Genomic DNA, 14,096 nt, shown 5'->3' on the forward strand with positions numbered 1-14,096 from the left:
ATTGATGTGAGCTTCCAAAGGTTAGGAACGTTATGTAATACACTTTTTACTGTACACATAGTACAGTTTATAGATAGATGCTTAAATATTTTTGAAGGTGGAAGAATATTACAAAGTGGGGTTTTGAGCATGCATGTTAAAATGTTTCTTTCTTTCTTAAGGACTCTGGTAATATAATTTGATTTTTCTCTCTTTTTCTTCCATCTCCTGTCAATTAAATAAAGGAAGCAATAGAGGCCTTTAATGTTCCTAATAGTAGCAAATTCATCTTTATGCTGAGTACCAGGGCTGGAGGTCTTGGAATTAACTTGGCAAGTGCTGATGTGGTTATACTATATGACTCAGACTGGAATCCACAGGTTGATCTACAAGCTATGGTTAGTAATCTTTAATGATATCAGAAATTTACCTTAGCTCAGAAAACTATTGTTATTTATACAGCACAAAGGTAATTTATGATAAAAGAGTAGCAACAATCTTTGGGGGGTTTTGTAGATGTTAAAATAGATTTTTCTGGAAAACAAAGTTGCTGTGCTAATTGCAAAAAACAAACAAAACAAAAACAAATACACCCCAAGCCCAACTATAGCATTTGTGTGTTGATTTTGGCTTTTATCATGAAACAGAAATGTCATTTTTTCCCACTCCTAAATATTGAAGAGGGCACATACATGTTTTAATGAAAAGGGTTTAAAAATTAGTCTTTCAGTATTATTTTCCTTAACAACTAAATATATTAAAATCCTTAGCACTGAAATTGGGAGAGATAGGATTTTAATTTCTGTTATAAAACAATTGGGGCAAGAAGGTAAAAAGGTAACATAGGAATATATTCCAGGAAAACATTTGCTACCTAAGGACACCATCAGAAACTACTCTATGTTTAAAAAAGATTCAAGGAGCTTTTCTTACCTTTCATTATGGTATCATTTATTGAACTAGAGCTACAACTTGAGTCACTGTGACTCAAGTTTTGAGATATATATAATTTCAGAAGTAAAAAGATACAACATAGCTATGCATTCAAAATCCCAGGAATTTATGGGACAACTGACTGTCTTTGGAAACGATTAAAGTCATATGCCAATGAGGCAGAGCTTAGAAGTCGTCCCTTTTCTTTTATAATAGAGCATTGAAAATATTGACCATTGGGACATTTTAAAATCCACATGCTTTGGCATAATTGTTACTGCTTCAGGTACCAAACTGCATGTTTGATGGGACTAAGTTGGAGTAAGCCCCAGTAAGTTACAGTGTTACTGAACTGGAAAACTTACTGGTGACACTTTATTTCCTTAAAAGTGTTAGAGGATAGCTGATCTTTCACGATTTACTGATTTGAGTTTGAAATGTAAATATGTGTAGGGGTGTTGCATTCTCTCTCAGTGTGCTGTGTTGAAACTGTTACTGGCTCTAGTGTTTTTATATTTAGTACAAGGGCTGTTTTGAACCCTGTTTCTTTGATTTTCTTTTTCTCGACCAGCCTCCTCCCTTCACCTATTTGCCCTGGCAGCTTCTTGTGTTTTAAAAACACTCCCCCTGCAATGAACATTGTGGTACATGACTCTTTGAATTATGGTTTTCTCAGGGTATATGCCCAGTAGTGGGATTGCTGGGTCGTATGGTAGTTCTCTTTTTAGTTTTTTAAGGAACCTCCATACTGTTCTCCATAGTGGCTGGTAAAAAAAAAAAAAAAAAAAAAAAGGTCATGAAGAACCTAGGGGCAAGATGGGAATAAAGACACAGACCTACTAGAGAATGGACTTGAAGATACGGGGAAGGGGAAGCGGAAGCTGAGACAAAGTGAGAGAGTGGCATGGACATATATACACTACCAAACGTAAAATAGATAGCTAGTGGGAAGCAGCCGCATAGCACAGGGAGATCAGCTCGGTGCTTTGTGACCATCTAGAGGGGTGGGATAGGGAGGGTGGGAGGGAGGGAGACGCAGGAGGGAAGAGATATGGGGACATATGTATATGTATAACTGATTCACTTTGTTATAAAGCAGAAACTAACACACCACTGTAAAGCAATTATACTCCAATAAACATGTTTAAAACAAAAACAAAAACACTCCCCCTAGCTGTTTATATGTTATCAGAACTTGCCACCTGTCACACCCTTACCAACTGTAAACCATAGGACCAGTTGAAGACCATACAGTAAGGGTATTAATAGCCCATTAATTTTTATGACCCTTTACTACAGATCCCTGAATTGCCTCAGTAAACAGAAAGAACTGCTTGCTGATGAGAGAAAGCTGACTTTTGCCACCAAAGCAACCCTTATTAACTACTTTGCCCCTCACTTAAAAAACTCCTTGCTAGTGTGGAAGATGTTTGTATTTAATGGCTTAAAGTTACCTAGTAACTTAATCCAGAAGCTTTCAGCTCTCTTTAGTCCTCATCTTAAAGGGGTTTTGTCTGTTGTCCTTCTGGAAATTTCCATTAATGGTACGGCAGAATATTTGCAGATTTCTGTGTTCCCAGGGGTCTCTAGATATTCTTAATATTCTTTACCCTCGTTTCAAAAATGGCAGGTCTAGAGAGATCAGGAACTAATTTTTATTTTCAGAATTTTATAGCATAAGCTGGCTGTACCATACATTTTATCCAGAATACCCAATGTCTTATATTAGGATTTTTTCTACTAGGATCGGGCACATCGTATCGGTCAGAAGAAGCCAGTACATGTATTTCGCCTCATCACCGACAACACCGTTGAAGAAAGGATTGTTGAAAGAGCTGAGATAAAACTGAGACTTGACTCAATTGTCATACAACAAGGTATTTATACGTGTAAACTGAATTAGGTGTTTTTTTTGAAAAACACGTGCAATTTTCTTCAGAGGAGATTACTTTTAATGAAAGTTGACCAAAATCTGCAAACTTAGTAAAAGAAAAAAGTCAAATAAAAAAAAATGCTAATTTAAATCTGCCTATTTTGAAACCTGGCATTCAGTATATGGAGTAGGTACTTGAACATCACTAGCTTATAGCTGAATGTCAGTGGCATGTCTTTTGAAGTACTTGGTATTATTTAGCAGATAAAATGTTTGGTTTAAAAATTTTTAAACATGTATTACAGGGTGCCTTTTCATACAGAACAATTTGATCTGAGAAATGAAGTTTGAACATGAAAAAATGTTTCTGTCCTATGTTTTAACTGAATTTTATAGAAGGAAATTCATATTGAAATAGAAGGTATGGTAGAAGAAAAACTTGCAGGGTTGTTCATTTAAAAAATTACTTTAGGGCTTCCCTGGTGGCGCAGTGCTTGAGAGTCCGCCTGCCGATGCAGGAGACGCGGGTTCGTGCCCCGTTTCGGGAGGATCCCACATGCCGCGGAGCGGCTGGGCCCGTGAGCCATGGCCGCTGAGCCTGTGCGTCTGGAGCCTGTGCTCCGCAAATGGGAGAGGCCACAGCAGTGAGAGGCCCGCATAACGCAAGGAAAAAAAAAAAAAAAAAATTACTTTAAAGCTCACTAAAGTTTTACTTATGTTTAAATGTAGTAGTTTCTGATTAGAACTAATATGCTATGCTTTCTCTGGAATATCATTCAATATATACAACTTTTATTTTTATTATCAGGAAGACTTATTGACCAACAGTCTAACAAGATGGCAAAAGAGGAAATGTTACAAATGATACGTCATGGAGCCACCCATGTTTTTGCTTCTAAAGAAAGTGAGCTGACAGATGAAGACATTACAACTCTTCTGGAAAGAGGGGAAAAGAAGGTTAGTTAAAATGGCATTTTGTTTTCATGATGGATTGCTTTAACATCAGTTTACTTCAGCATGATTATTGTAGTGTGTTGTTTCAAATGCATGTTTCAAATGACTCATGTTCTAAGAATTTGTAGATTTATATCCAGGGATAATTTAGAGGTTTTTTTTAGTTTAATTTTTGGTGAGAAGAGTAAGAACCAGAGTTTAAAATTGAGTGACCTTATATCTCATGCTTATAATATTGGTATTTACTCTACTTAAAAGCCCAAAAAGTGTTGTGTTTAATCACTTGTATCAGGACTGCATTTTTGTGACTTTTTTGCATGGGATTAGAAATTATCTACTGATAATTTCTGTGTTAACTGAAACTTTTGTGAACATTTTATAAAATATTAAAGCATTATTTGTTAAAGTATAATAAGCTGTTTCAGAATATTGCAATTTTGTGTTGAATTTACCTTTTTTCACAAATTATTATGGATAATTTCAAACATAAGCAAAAGTAGACAGAATAGTGTAATGAGCCCCCATGTACTTATCACCTGTTTCCAACAACCATCAACCAGTCCTGCCCCATTCACAGCCCCAGTTCATCTTCCCCCTTCCTGGATTATTTGGGAGCAAATCTCAGCCATATCATTTCAGCTGTAAATATTTCACTATGTATTTCTAAAATATAAGAACTCTTTAAAAACATAACCATGATGGCATTGTCCCACCTGAAAAACCCCAATAATTCTTCAACAGCAAAAATCCAATTATAATTCAAATTTCCAATTATCTCAGAAGTAGCTAAGCTTCTTTAAAACTTTTTTTTAAAATCAGAATGCATATAAGGTCTATACATACATTGTCATTGGCTGATATGTCATGTGTATCTTTTTTAATCTGTAGGTTCTCCCTCCATTTATGTCTTATTTCCCTTGTAATTTATTTGGTGAAGAAACTGGATTGTTTGCCTTTTGAGTTGCTCACAGTCTAGATTTTGCTGATTCCATCCCCACGGGGTATTTTACCATGTTCACTTATGTACTGTATTTCCTGTAAATTGGTCAAATTTACTTTTCAGACTATTTTTTGTTTCTGAGGCTATATCTCCATACATTTATATGATAGCCCCAGCACTTATTTATTTTATAACTGACCTTCCACCCCCCCACCTCTGGCAACCAGCCAATCTGTTCTCTGGGTCTATGAGTTAGGTTTTCTTTATTTTTAGATTCCACATATCAGTGAGATCATATGGTATTTTTCTTTCTCTGTCTGACTTATTTCATTTACCATAATAGCCTCAAGGTCCATCCACGTTGTCTCAAATGGCAGGATTTCCTTCTCTTTAATGGCTGAGTAGTGTTCCATTGTATACATTTACACCACATTTTCTTTATCCATTCATCCATCGATGGCCACTTAGGTTGTTTCCATGTCTTGGCTATTGTAAATAGTGCTGTAACGAACTTGGGGGTGCAGGTAGGTATCTTTTCAAGTTAGTGTCTTCATTTCCTTCAAATAAATTCCCAGGAGTGGAATTTGGAATTGCTGGATCATATGGTAGCTCTGTTTTTAATTTTTTGAGGAACCTCCATACTGTTTTCTACATTGCTTTAACCAATTTACATTCCCACCAACAGTGTAGGAGGGTTCCCTTTTCTCCACATCCTCTCCAGCATTTATTATTTGTAGACTTTTTGATGATGGCCATTCTAACAGGTGTGAGGTGATATCTCACTGTAGCTTTGATTTGCATTTCCCTGACGATTAGTGATATTTAGTACCTTTTCATGTAGCTGAGGTCATATGTTGGAATTTGAACAATCTTGTGTTACTGTGTTTCATGTTAGTGTGCAAATGTGTTGTTTAATCCAAGTTTGCCTTTGTTTTAGCATTAGCCATGTGTCCCATTAAAATTATGCAGCAGAAATTATAATATGGCTACATTTTCAATGACAAAAGATTTTAAAGAAAGCCTAAGTGAGAACACTTAAGAGCCATTTAAGTATTTAAAATACTTGGGGCAAATTAAATTTATATTCAAGTTTGATGTTAACATTGCATTATTACCTTGTAAATTAACAGACTGCATATTTCATATCAAAACCTGACTTTTAAAAAGATAGAAAATCCATAGATTTTTATAAGTAATTCAGCGATAATTTTCTAATTTCAATGCATTCAACTTTAGACTGCAGAGATGAATGAACGCTTGCAGAAAATGGGAGAGTCTTCTCTGAGAAATTTTAGAATGGACACTGAACAAAGTTTGTACAAGTTTGAAGGAGAAGATTATAGAGAAAAACAGAAGGTAACTTTTTACCCTCAACCATTAGATTCTCAAATTAGCATTTTTTCCCGTAACAATTATATATTTAACAAAACACTGGCACTTACCTATCACAATACTGTGCTATAGAGTGAAAGTGATGTATGTCAAAATGATCTTATCTAAGGGCTGGTTTATTATTATTATTATTACCACAACCATCAACATCATTTTTGCTGTTGCTGCTACTACCACTACCACCACTTTTGTTTTTGAGAAGCAGTATAGGATGTGGTTGAGTTCCTGGGTTCTAAAGCTGAAATCACAACTCGATCACTAATTGACTTAAAATTTTTCTTTTATTGAAGTATAGTTGATTTACAATGTTGTGTTACTTTTAGGTGTACAGCAAAGCGATCCAGTTATACATACATATGTATTTTTGTCAGATTCTTTTCCCTTATAGGTTATTACAAAATATTGAGTATACTTCCCTGTGCTGTACAGTAGGTCTTTGTTGGTTACCTATTTTATATGTAGTAGTGTGTATATGTTAATCCCAAACTCCTAATTTATCCTTCCCCTCTTTTCCCCTTTGGTAACCATAATTAAGTGACTTTGGATAATCAGTTTTTTCACCTATCAAATGGAGGTTGGAGTAATTACATTATAGAGTAATTAGAACAAAATATGTAGCACTTAGTATTAATTATATTAGTAATAATATTATTGTTAACATATAGTTACTTAAATGCCAGAAGGACTTTGTTACAGGTGGTCTATTTATAAAAGAATGCCTTGTAATATACTTCATGGACAACAAAGGTCTCTTGAAGAAATGGGAATTTTATTTATTTTGTCTGTTTAAACTGAAATTATGGCTGTAATTTTAAAAACTTTTAATTTTTAAATGACTTCAGACTTTATTGCAAAAACTAGTAAAGAGTTCACATATATCCTTCACTCAGCTTCCCCTAATGTTAACAATTTACTTAATCATATTACAGTGATCAAGTCCAGGAAATTAACATGTTTTCCCCCTGATGTCCTTTCCCTGTTCCAGGGTTTATAATCCAGGATCCCACATTGCAGTTTTTAAAAACAGAGTTTTATTTTTAAGAGCAGTTTTAGGTTCACAGCAAAATCAAGTGGAAAATACAAAGACTTCCCAATTCCATCTGCCTCCCCCCAACAGCTTCCTCCACTGTCAATATCCCGCACCAGTCGAACCTACACTGACATCATTATCATTCAAAGTCCATCGTTTACATTAGGATTCACTTTTGGTGTTGTACAGTCTGTGGGTTTGGATAAATGTATAAATGACTGGTATCTGCCATTATGATATCCAGAATAGTTTCACTGCCCTAAAAACCCTCTGTGTGCTGCCTGTTAATCCCACCCTCCCGTCAACCCCTAGCAACAACTGATCTTTGCACTTTCTCCATAGTCTTGCCCTTTCCAGAATATTATATAGTTGGAATCATACAGTATGTAGCCTTTTCCCATTGGCTTCTTGCACTTAGTAATATGCATTTAAAGTTCCTTCATGTCTTTTCATGGCTTGATAGCTCATTTCTTTGTAGTGTTGAGTTATATTCCATTTTCTGGATGTACTATAGCTTATTTATGCATTTATCTACTGAAGGACATCTTGGTTGCTTCCAAGTTTTGATAATTATGAATAAAGCTGCCATAAACATTTATGTGCAGGTTTTGGTGTGGACCTAGATTTTCAACTCCTTTGGGTAAATCCCAAGGAGCACGATTGTTGGATTGTATGGTAAGAGTATGTTTAATTTTGTAAGAAACTGCCAACCTGTCTTCCAAAGTGGCCATACTATTTTACATTCCCGTGGGCAGTGAATGAGAGTTCCTGTTGTGCCACATTCTCACCAGCATTTGGTGTTGACAGTGTTCTGGATTTTTGCCATTTTAGTAGGTGTGTAGTAGTATGTCTTTGTTTTAGTTTGCATTTCACTGATGACATATGATGGGGAGCATCTTTTCATTTGCTTATTTGCCGTCTGTATATTTCATCGGGGAAGTGTCTCCTCAGATCTTTTGCCCATTTAAAAATCAGAATGGTTGTTTTCTTATTGTTGAGTTTTTTTTTTTTTTTTTTCCCCACAATGTATTTATTTATTTATTTATTTATGGCTGGGTTGGGGCTTCATTTCTGTGCATGGGCTTTTCTCTAGTTGTGGCAAGTGGGGGTCACTCTTCATCGCGGTGCGCAGGCCTCTCACTATCGCGGCCTCTGTTGTTGCGGAGCACAGGCTCCAGACGCGCAGGCTCAGTAATTGTGGCTCCCGGGCCCAGTTGCTCCATGGCATGTGGGATCTTCCCAGACCAGGGCTCGAACCTGTGCCGTCTGCATTGGCAGGCAGATTCTCAACCACTGCGCCACCAGGGAAGCCCTTATTGTTGAGTTTTAAGGGTTCTTTGTATATTTTGGATAATAGTCTCTTATCAGATATGTCTTTTGCAAACACTTTCTCCCAGTCTGTGGCTTGTCTTCTCATTCTCTTGACCCACATTGCATTTTGTTGCTGTGTCTCCTTGGTCTCTTCTAATCTGTGATAGTTCTCAGTCTTTCTTTGTTTTTCATGACCTTGACCCTCTTGAAGAGTATTGTTCAGTTGTCTTGTAGTTTGAATCTCACTTTGGGGTTGTTCGGCATTTTTTTCATGATTTGATTGACATTATGCATCTTTAGCAAGAATGTGTTGGAAGGGATGTTACGTCTTTCTCAGTACATCATACCAGGGAACATATGACATCACTATGTCATGTTACTGGGGACAGTAACCTTAGTCACTTTGTTGAGGTGATGTCTGCTGGCTTTTTCCACTGTAGAGTTCCCATTTTTCCCTTTGTAATTGATAAGTATCTTGGTGGGGGGAGATACGCCTCAAATTTTTGCCCACTGGTTTTAGCATCTCTTGGTGGAGTTTGCCTGCAATAGTTATTGCGGTGTTTACTTAACGGTAATTTTGTATTTCCTTCATTCCATCTACATTTATTAATTGGGATTTTTCTGTAAGGAAGAGCTGTCCCTTCTCCCCATTTATTTATGTACTCTTTTATTTATATCAACATGGACTCAAGGAGAGTTATTTTTTGAGTTATAATACAATTCTATCATTTTTATTTTGTTACTCAAATTGTTCTATAAAGCTGTTATATTTTTTAACTGACAGAATGAATTTTTTAAAATAAAAAAGCTTATTCTTGGGTATTGATTTTACTGAAAAATCAGAGGTGAGCCATTTTAATTTGCATTGCAACTAGTATGTTGATAATGCTTTGTTGCTGTCATTATTTCTGGTTACTTTTATCTATAACCTCAATTCAGACTACTTATGGCTTACTCTGAGGAGATGGAGGTGATAGCCTGCATGCACAGAGTGCAAACTGCCTTCCTAATATGCTTTTTAGATCTCATTATGTGATATGAATTTTATTAATTTTACAATTATTCCCATGGGCTTATTATAAGTGTTTTATAAAGTAACAGTGAAAAGTCTAAATATCAGTGGTGCTTCCTACCTACTTTCTTAGCGGAAAATTAGGCTTAGTAAAATATTTGTCCATTTCTAACATAACAAGTTTTCCTGTGTTTCTAATTCTAGCAAAATAATGATGTACAGATATAAAGAAATTTTAATGGTAACAATTATGATGACTTTTATTATTGACTGACTAAATCAGATTTTTTTCTGAATATTCTGAGTTGAACTTATATTTTTATTATGTCTTTCCATATTTTCTAGATAGGTTCATAAAATAAGTTCATACTGTCCTTTGAAGAGAATTGAAAACCTGCAAGAATGTTGTTCATACATATGGAAATTGCACAGTGAGGTAGATTTTTATATAAGATTTGTCAAACCAGTTGCATTAGTTTATAACCATACCTGGTGAATTAAGTCATAATGACTGAAGTTGATTCTGAATAAATTAGCCTGAATAAGTTAGTATTAATGTAGTCTTATCTAAAACAAACTAATTTAGCATGCTTTATTCTGTTTTTGAAAGTCCAGGAATTGGCCTTTAACACTTATTTCAAATTTGAATATCTAAACCTTCAAACAAGTATAGGTTAAATGGCCAAATACATTACTTTTAGAAAGTTATTATTGATTTTTCATTCCAATTGAGACAAATAAATATTGGTTATTAAAAAATATCTTTTCGGGCTTCCCTGGTGGCGCAGTGGTTGAGAGTCCTCCTGCCGATGCAGCGGACACGGGTTCGCGCCCCGGTCCGGGAAGATCCCACATGCCACGGAGCGGCTGGGCCCATGCGCCATGGCCGCTGAGCCTGCACGTGCGGAGCCTGTGCTCCGCAATGGGAGAGGCTGCAACAGTGAGAGGCCCGCGTACTGCAAAAAACCCCCCAAAAAACAACAAAAAAAACTTTTCTATTACTGTCATCTCACATTAACCCATCTGAGGGGAAGAACAAAGCAAAACTCATCATCTTACATAACTCACATTATCCATCTCGTGAACTTTTAGAGGTAAAAGAGACATTTAGTCTAACCTTGTTTGTGATTAAGAAATCCCATTGATAACATCTAGGACAGATATCTAGCCTCTGTTTATTTTTTCTTCCCCCCATCCAACCTCTGGTTGAACTCGGTCATGTTGGGATTCTTATTCAGGATATTTCATTTCACTGTGTTATATTCTCTGGTTCTCAGAATACTTCTATTTTTTTAAAAAAATTTATTTATTTGGTTGCACCGGGTCTTAGTTGTGGCACACAGGCTCCTTAGTTGAGGCAGGTGGGCTTCTTAGTTGTAGCATGCAAAAAACTCTTAGTTGTGGCATGCAAACTCTTAGTTGCAGCATGCACGTGGGATATAGTTCCCTGACCAGGGATCGAACCTGGGCCCCCTGAATTGGGAGCACAGAGTCTTATCCACTGTGCCACCAGGGAAGTACCTCAAAATACTTCTTATTTGGCTTATAAGCTCCTTGGTGGAAGAGATTGTTTTATTCACTTTTGTATCCTTGACACTTGCAAATAGGTACTTAAGACATATTTGTTAAATTATATTGAGTAGCAATCTACTTTCTTGTGACTTTCCATGTTGGTTTTAATCTTATGGATCAACAAAGAACATTTTTTTCTATCTGATAGACTTTTCCATATGTGGATGCCACCATTTTGTCTTTAGTCTTTACTTCCCTAGACACAGAGTTTATGATTTCTAACCATTCTAGTCATCTTAGTTTATCATCCACTCTTAAAATGTGATAACAAGGTTAGAACTCAGCCTGTAGATGAGGTCAAATAGAGTGGGACCATTAATTGTATTGTATTGGCCAAAAAGTGCCTTCGGTTTTTAAGTAAAAATAAAAGACACATTTTTCATTTTCACCAAGAACTTCATTGAACAACGTATTCACCCTGTTGTTTCACTACCTTCTGGCATTTTTCAGGCAACTTCATAATTCCATCTTCCCAAAACTTTTTATCTTTTTGAGCAGAGAACTGTTCGAGGTTCCTTTTACAGTCTTCCAGGGAATTGAAATTTTTTCCGTTAAGAGAATTTTGTAAAGACCAAAATAATTGGAAATCTGAAGGTGCAATGTCTGGTGAATACGGCAGATGAATCAGAACTTCCCAGCCAAGCTGTAACAGTTTTTGTCTGGTCCTCAAAGAAACATGCGGTCTTGTGTTGCCCTGACGGAAGATTATGCATTTTCTGTTGACTAATCATCGAGTGCTGCTTTCAGTTGGTCTAATTGGGAGCAGTACTTGTTGGAATTAATCGTTTGGATTTCCAGAAGGAGCTCATAACAGAGGACTCCCTTCCAATCCCACCATATACACAACATCACCTTCTTTGGATGAAGACTGACCTTTGGTGTGGTTGGTGGTGGTTCATTTCACTTGCCCCACGATCTCTTCCATTCCACATTACTGTACAGTACCCACTTTTCATCACCCATCACAATTTGTTTTAAGAATGGAACATTTTCATTATGTTTAAGTAGAGCGGAAATATGGTCAAGAAGGTTTTTATCGCTTAACTTATGTGGAACTCAAACATCAAAGCGATTCACATAACCAAGCTGGTGCAAATGATTTTCAGTGCTTGATTTGGATATTTTGAGTATGTTGGCTACCTCCCGCACAGTATAAACGTTGATTGTTCTCAATAACTCGATTTGATCGCTATCAACTTCAACTGGTCTACCTGACTGTGGAGCATCGTCCAGTGAGAAATCTCCAGCACGAAACTTCGCAAACCACTTTTGACACCTTCGATCAGTCACAGCACCTTCTCCATACACTGCACAAATTTTTTTTTTTGCGCTTCTACCTTTCTTGAAAAATAACGTATAATATGCTGGAAATGTTGCTTTTTTTCTTCCATCTTCAATGTTAAAATGGCTACACAAAAATTCACCAATTTTGATGTCTTTTTTTTTAAATGCATGCTGATATGACAGCTGTCACATACAATCTAACAGAATTATTCCAAATGAAGTTAAAGACAACTAAGTGCTACTAGAGCCATCTTACAGCAAAAACCAAACAAAACTTTTAGCCAGCCCAATAGATTAATGGCCTCTTTTGTGTAAAAGTAGTAGGCTAGGCACTGTGAAATCAAGAAAAATATCTGAACTAGAAAAGCATACCTACAGACTCCAGAACTTTATATTGTCACTTTTGTATATTGACTTTTAAATTGCATTTTCTAGCTGATATTGGGGTAAAGTTTTGTAAGGCTACCAAATCATTGTTCACACCACTTTGGATATTTAATAATAACTTACATTTAACTCTTGGCAGTTTACCTAATGCTTTCACATATATGGTCACATTTAATCCTCAGAGTAGGTATTATTATTATTCCCATTTTACAGATGGAGAAAATAATTTCTTCAAAGTTATACAGTTGGTAAAGTGGCAGAACCTGGTTTCAAATTCAGGTCTCTCTGATTCCACTGGCTTTTCCCACAGCTACCTTACCAAGAGGTCTTATTTTAAAATTTCTCTTGATTTGAAGGGATATGTGGCTGTCATGTTGATATTCATTATTTATGCCTTTCAGCTACTTTCTAATTCATACACTTAACACAATTACCAGAATCAATATTAGTCTTCCTCCTATATTAGACGCTATTTATTTATTTTGACATAAAATATTAACCAGATTACGCAAATTCTTCTCAATCACTAAGGAAGAGCTAAGTTTCAAACTTACTTAAAAAAAAAAAGAAAACCATCCTTGCACTTGCACCTAAACTTGGTATACAGTATGAGGTTTTGGAAGTTGGGATATATAACTGTGACTTATAAAGCAAGTTTTTTTTTAACTGAAGTATAGTTGATTTACAATATTGTGTTAGTTTCAACTGTACAGCAAAGTGATGCAGTTATTTCTTTTTCAGATTCTTTAGGCGTGCATGTATCTTTTCCAATTAGAGTTTTACAAAACAGGGTTTGATTCTTCCTAATGGCTTTGGTTTTCTTACACTTCTACAACCTTGATGTGCTTGATATTTATAAAACAATTTGGAATTATTAAACTCCTCATTCTTGTTTTCATGTATAGCTTGGAATGGTGGAATGGATTGAACCTCCCAAACGAGAACGCAAAGCCAACTATGCAGTGGATGCCTACTTCAGAGAGGCTTTACGTGTTAGTGAGCCAAAGATTCCAAAGGTAAAGCAGTATGAGGCCAGGTTTTATGTCCTACAGTAGAATTCTCTTGTAACGTGGTCTCTGATTCAGATTTACTTACATTAGTGCTAAATCTTAGTCCCTAAAATATAACAATACAGAAAAGTACTTGATATGCTCCAGCCATATAAATGGATTCCATTGTATTTATTTTTCTATATATAAAAGAAATAATAAAAGATAAGTATATTTACTTCATGTACTGAAAACAAATATATATGTAATGCATTTTCTCCCCCGCAGGCTCCACGACCTCCAAAACAGCCAAATATTCAGGATTTTCAGTTTTTCCCACCACGCTTATTTGAGCTCCTCGAAAAGGAAATTCTTTATTATAGGAAGACCATAGGCTATAAGGTAATTTTTCAGTTTTTTGGATTAGCATAATACAATCT

General features: G+C 35.9%; 1 protein-coding gene across 4 annotated transcripts in view; it reads left to right on the forward strand.

The window, feature by feature from the left end:
* Positions 1-14,096, forward strand: part of SMARCA1 (SNF2 related chromatin remodeling ATPase 1) — a 70,666-nt gene that overhangs the window by 27,313 nt on the left and 29,257 nt on the right. For all 4 annotated transcript variants that reach the window (XM_007450484.1, XM_007450482.1, XM_007450483.1 and 1 more), the window contains 6 exons: positions 225-377; positions 2,657-2,789; positions 3,594-3,742; positions 5,916-6,035; positions 13,573-13,683; positions 13,945-14,058. In XM_007450484.1, the coding sequence (XP_007450546.1) occupies positions 225-377; positions 2,657-2,789; positions 3,594-3,742; positions 5,916-6,035; positions 13,573-13,683; positions 13,945-14,058 (780 nt within the window). The remainder of the gene's footprint in view (positions 1-224; positions 378-2,656; positions 2,790-3,593; positions 3,743-5,915; positions 6,036-13,572; positions 13,684-13,944; positions 14,059-14,096) is intronic.

This window comes from Lipotes vexillifer, unplaced genomic scaffold (assembly GCF_000442215.2).
Source record: "Lipotes vexillifer unplaced genomic scaffold, Lipotes_vexillifer_v1.1 scaffold215, whole genome shotgun sequence".
Classification (NCBI taxonomy): domain Eukaryota; kingdom Metazoa; phylum Chordata; class Mammalia; order Artiodactyla; family Lipotidae; genus Lipotes; species Lipotes vexillifer.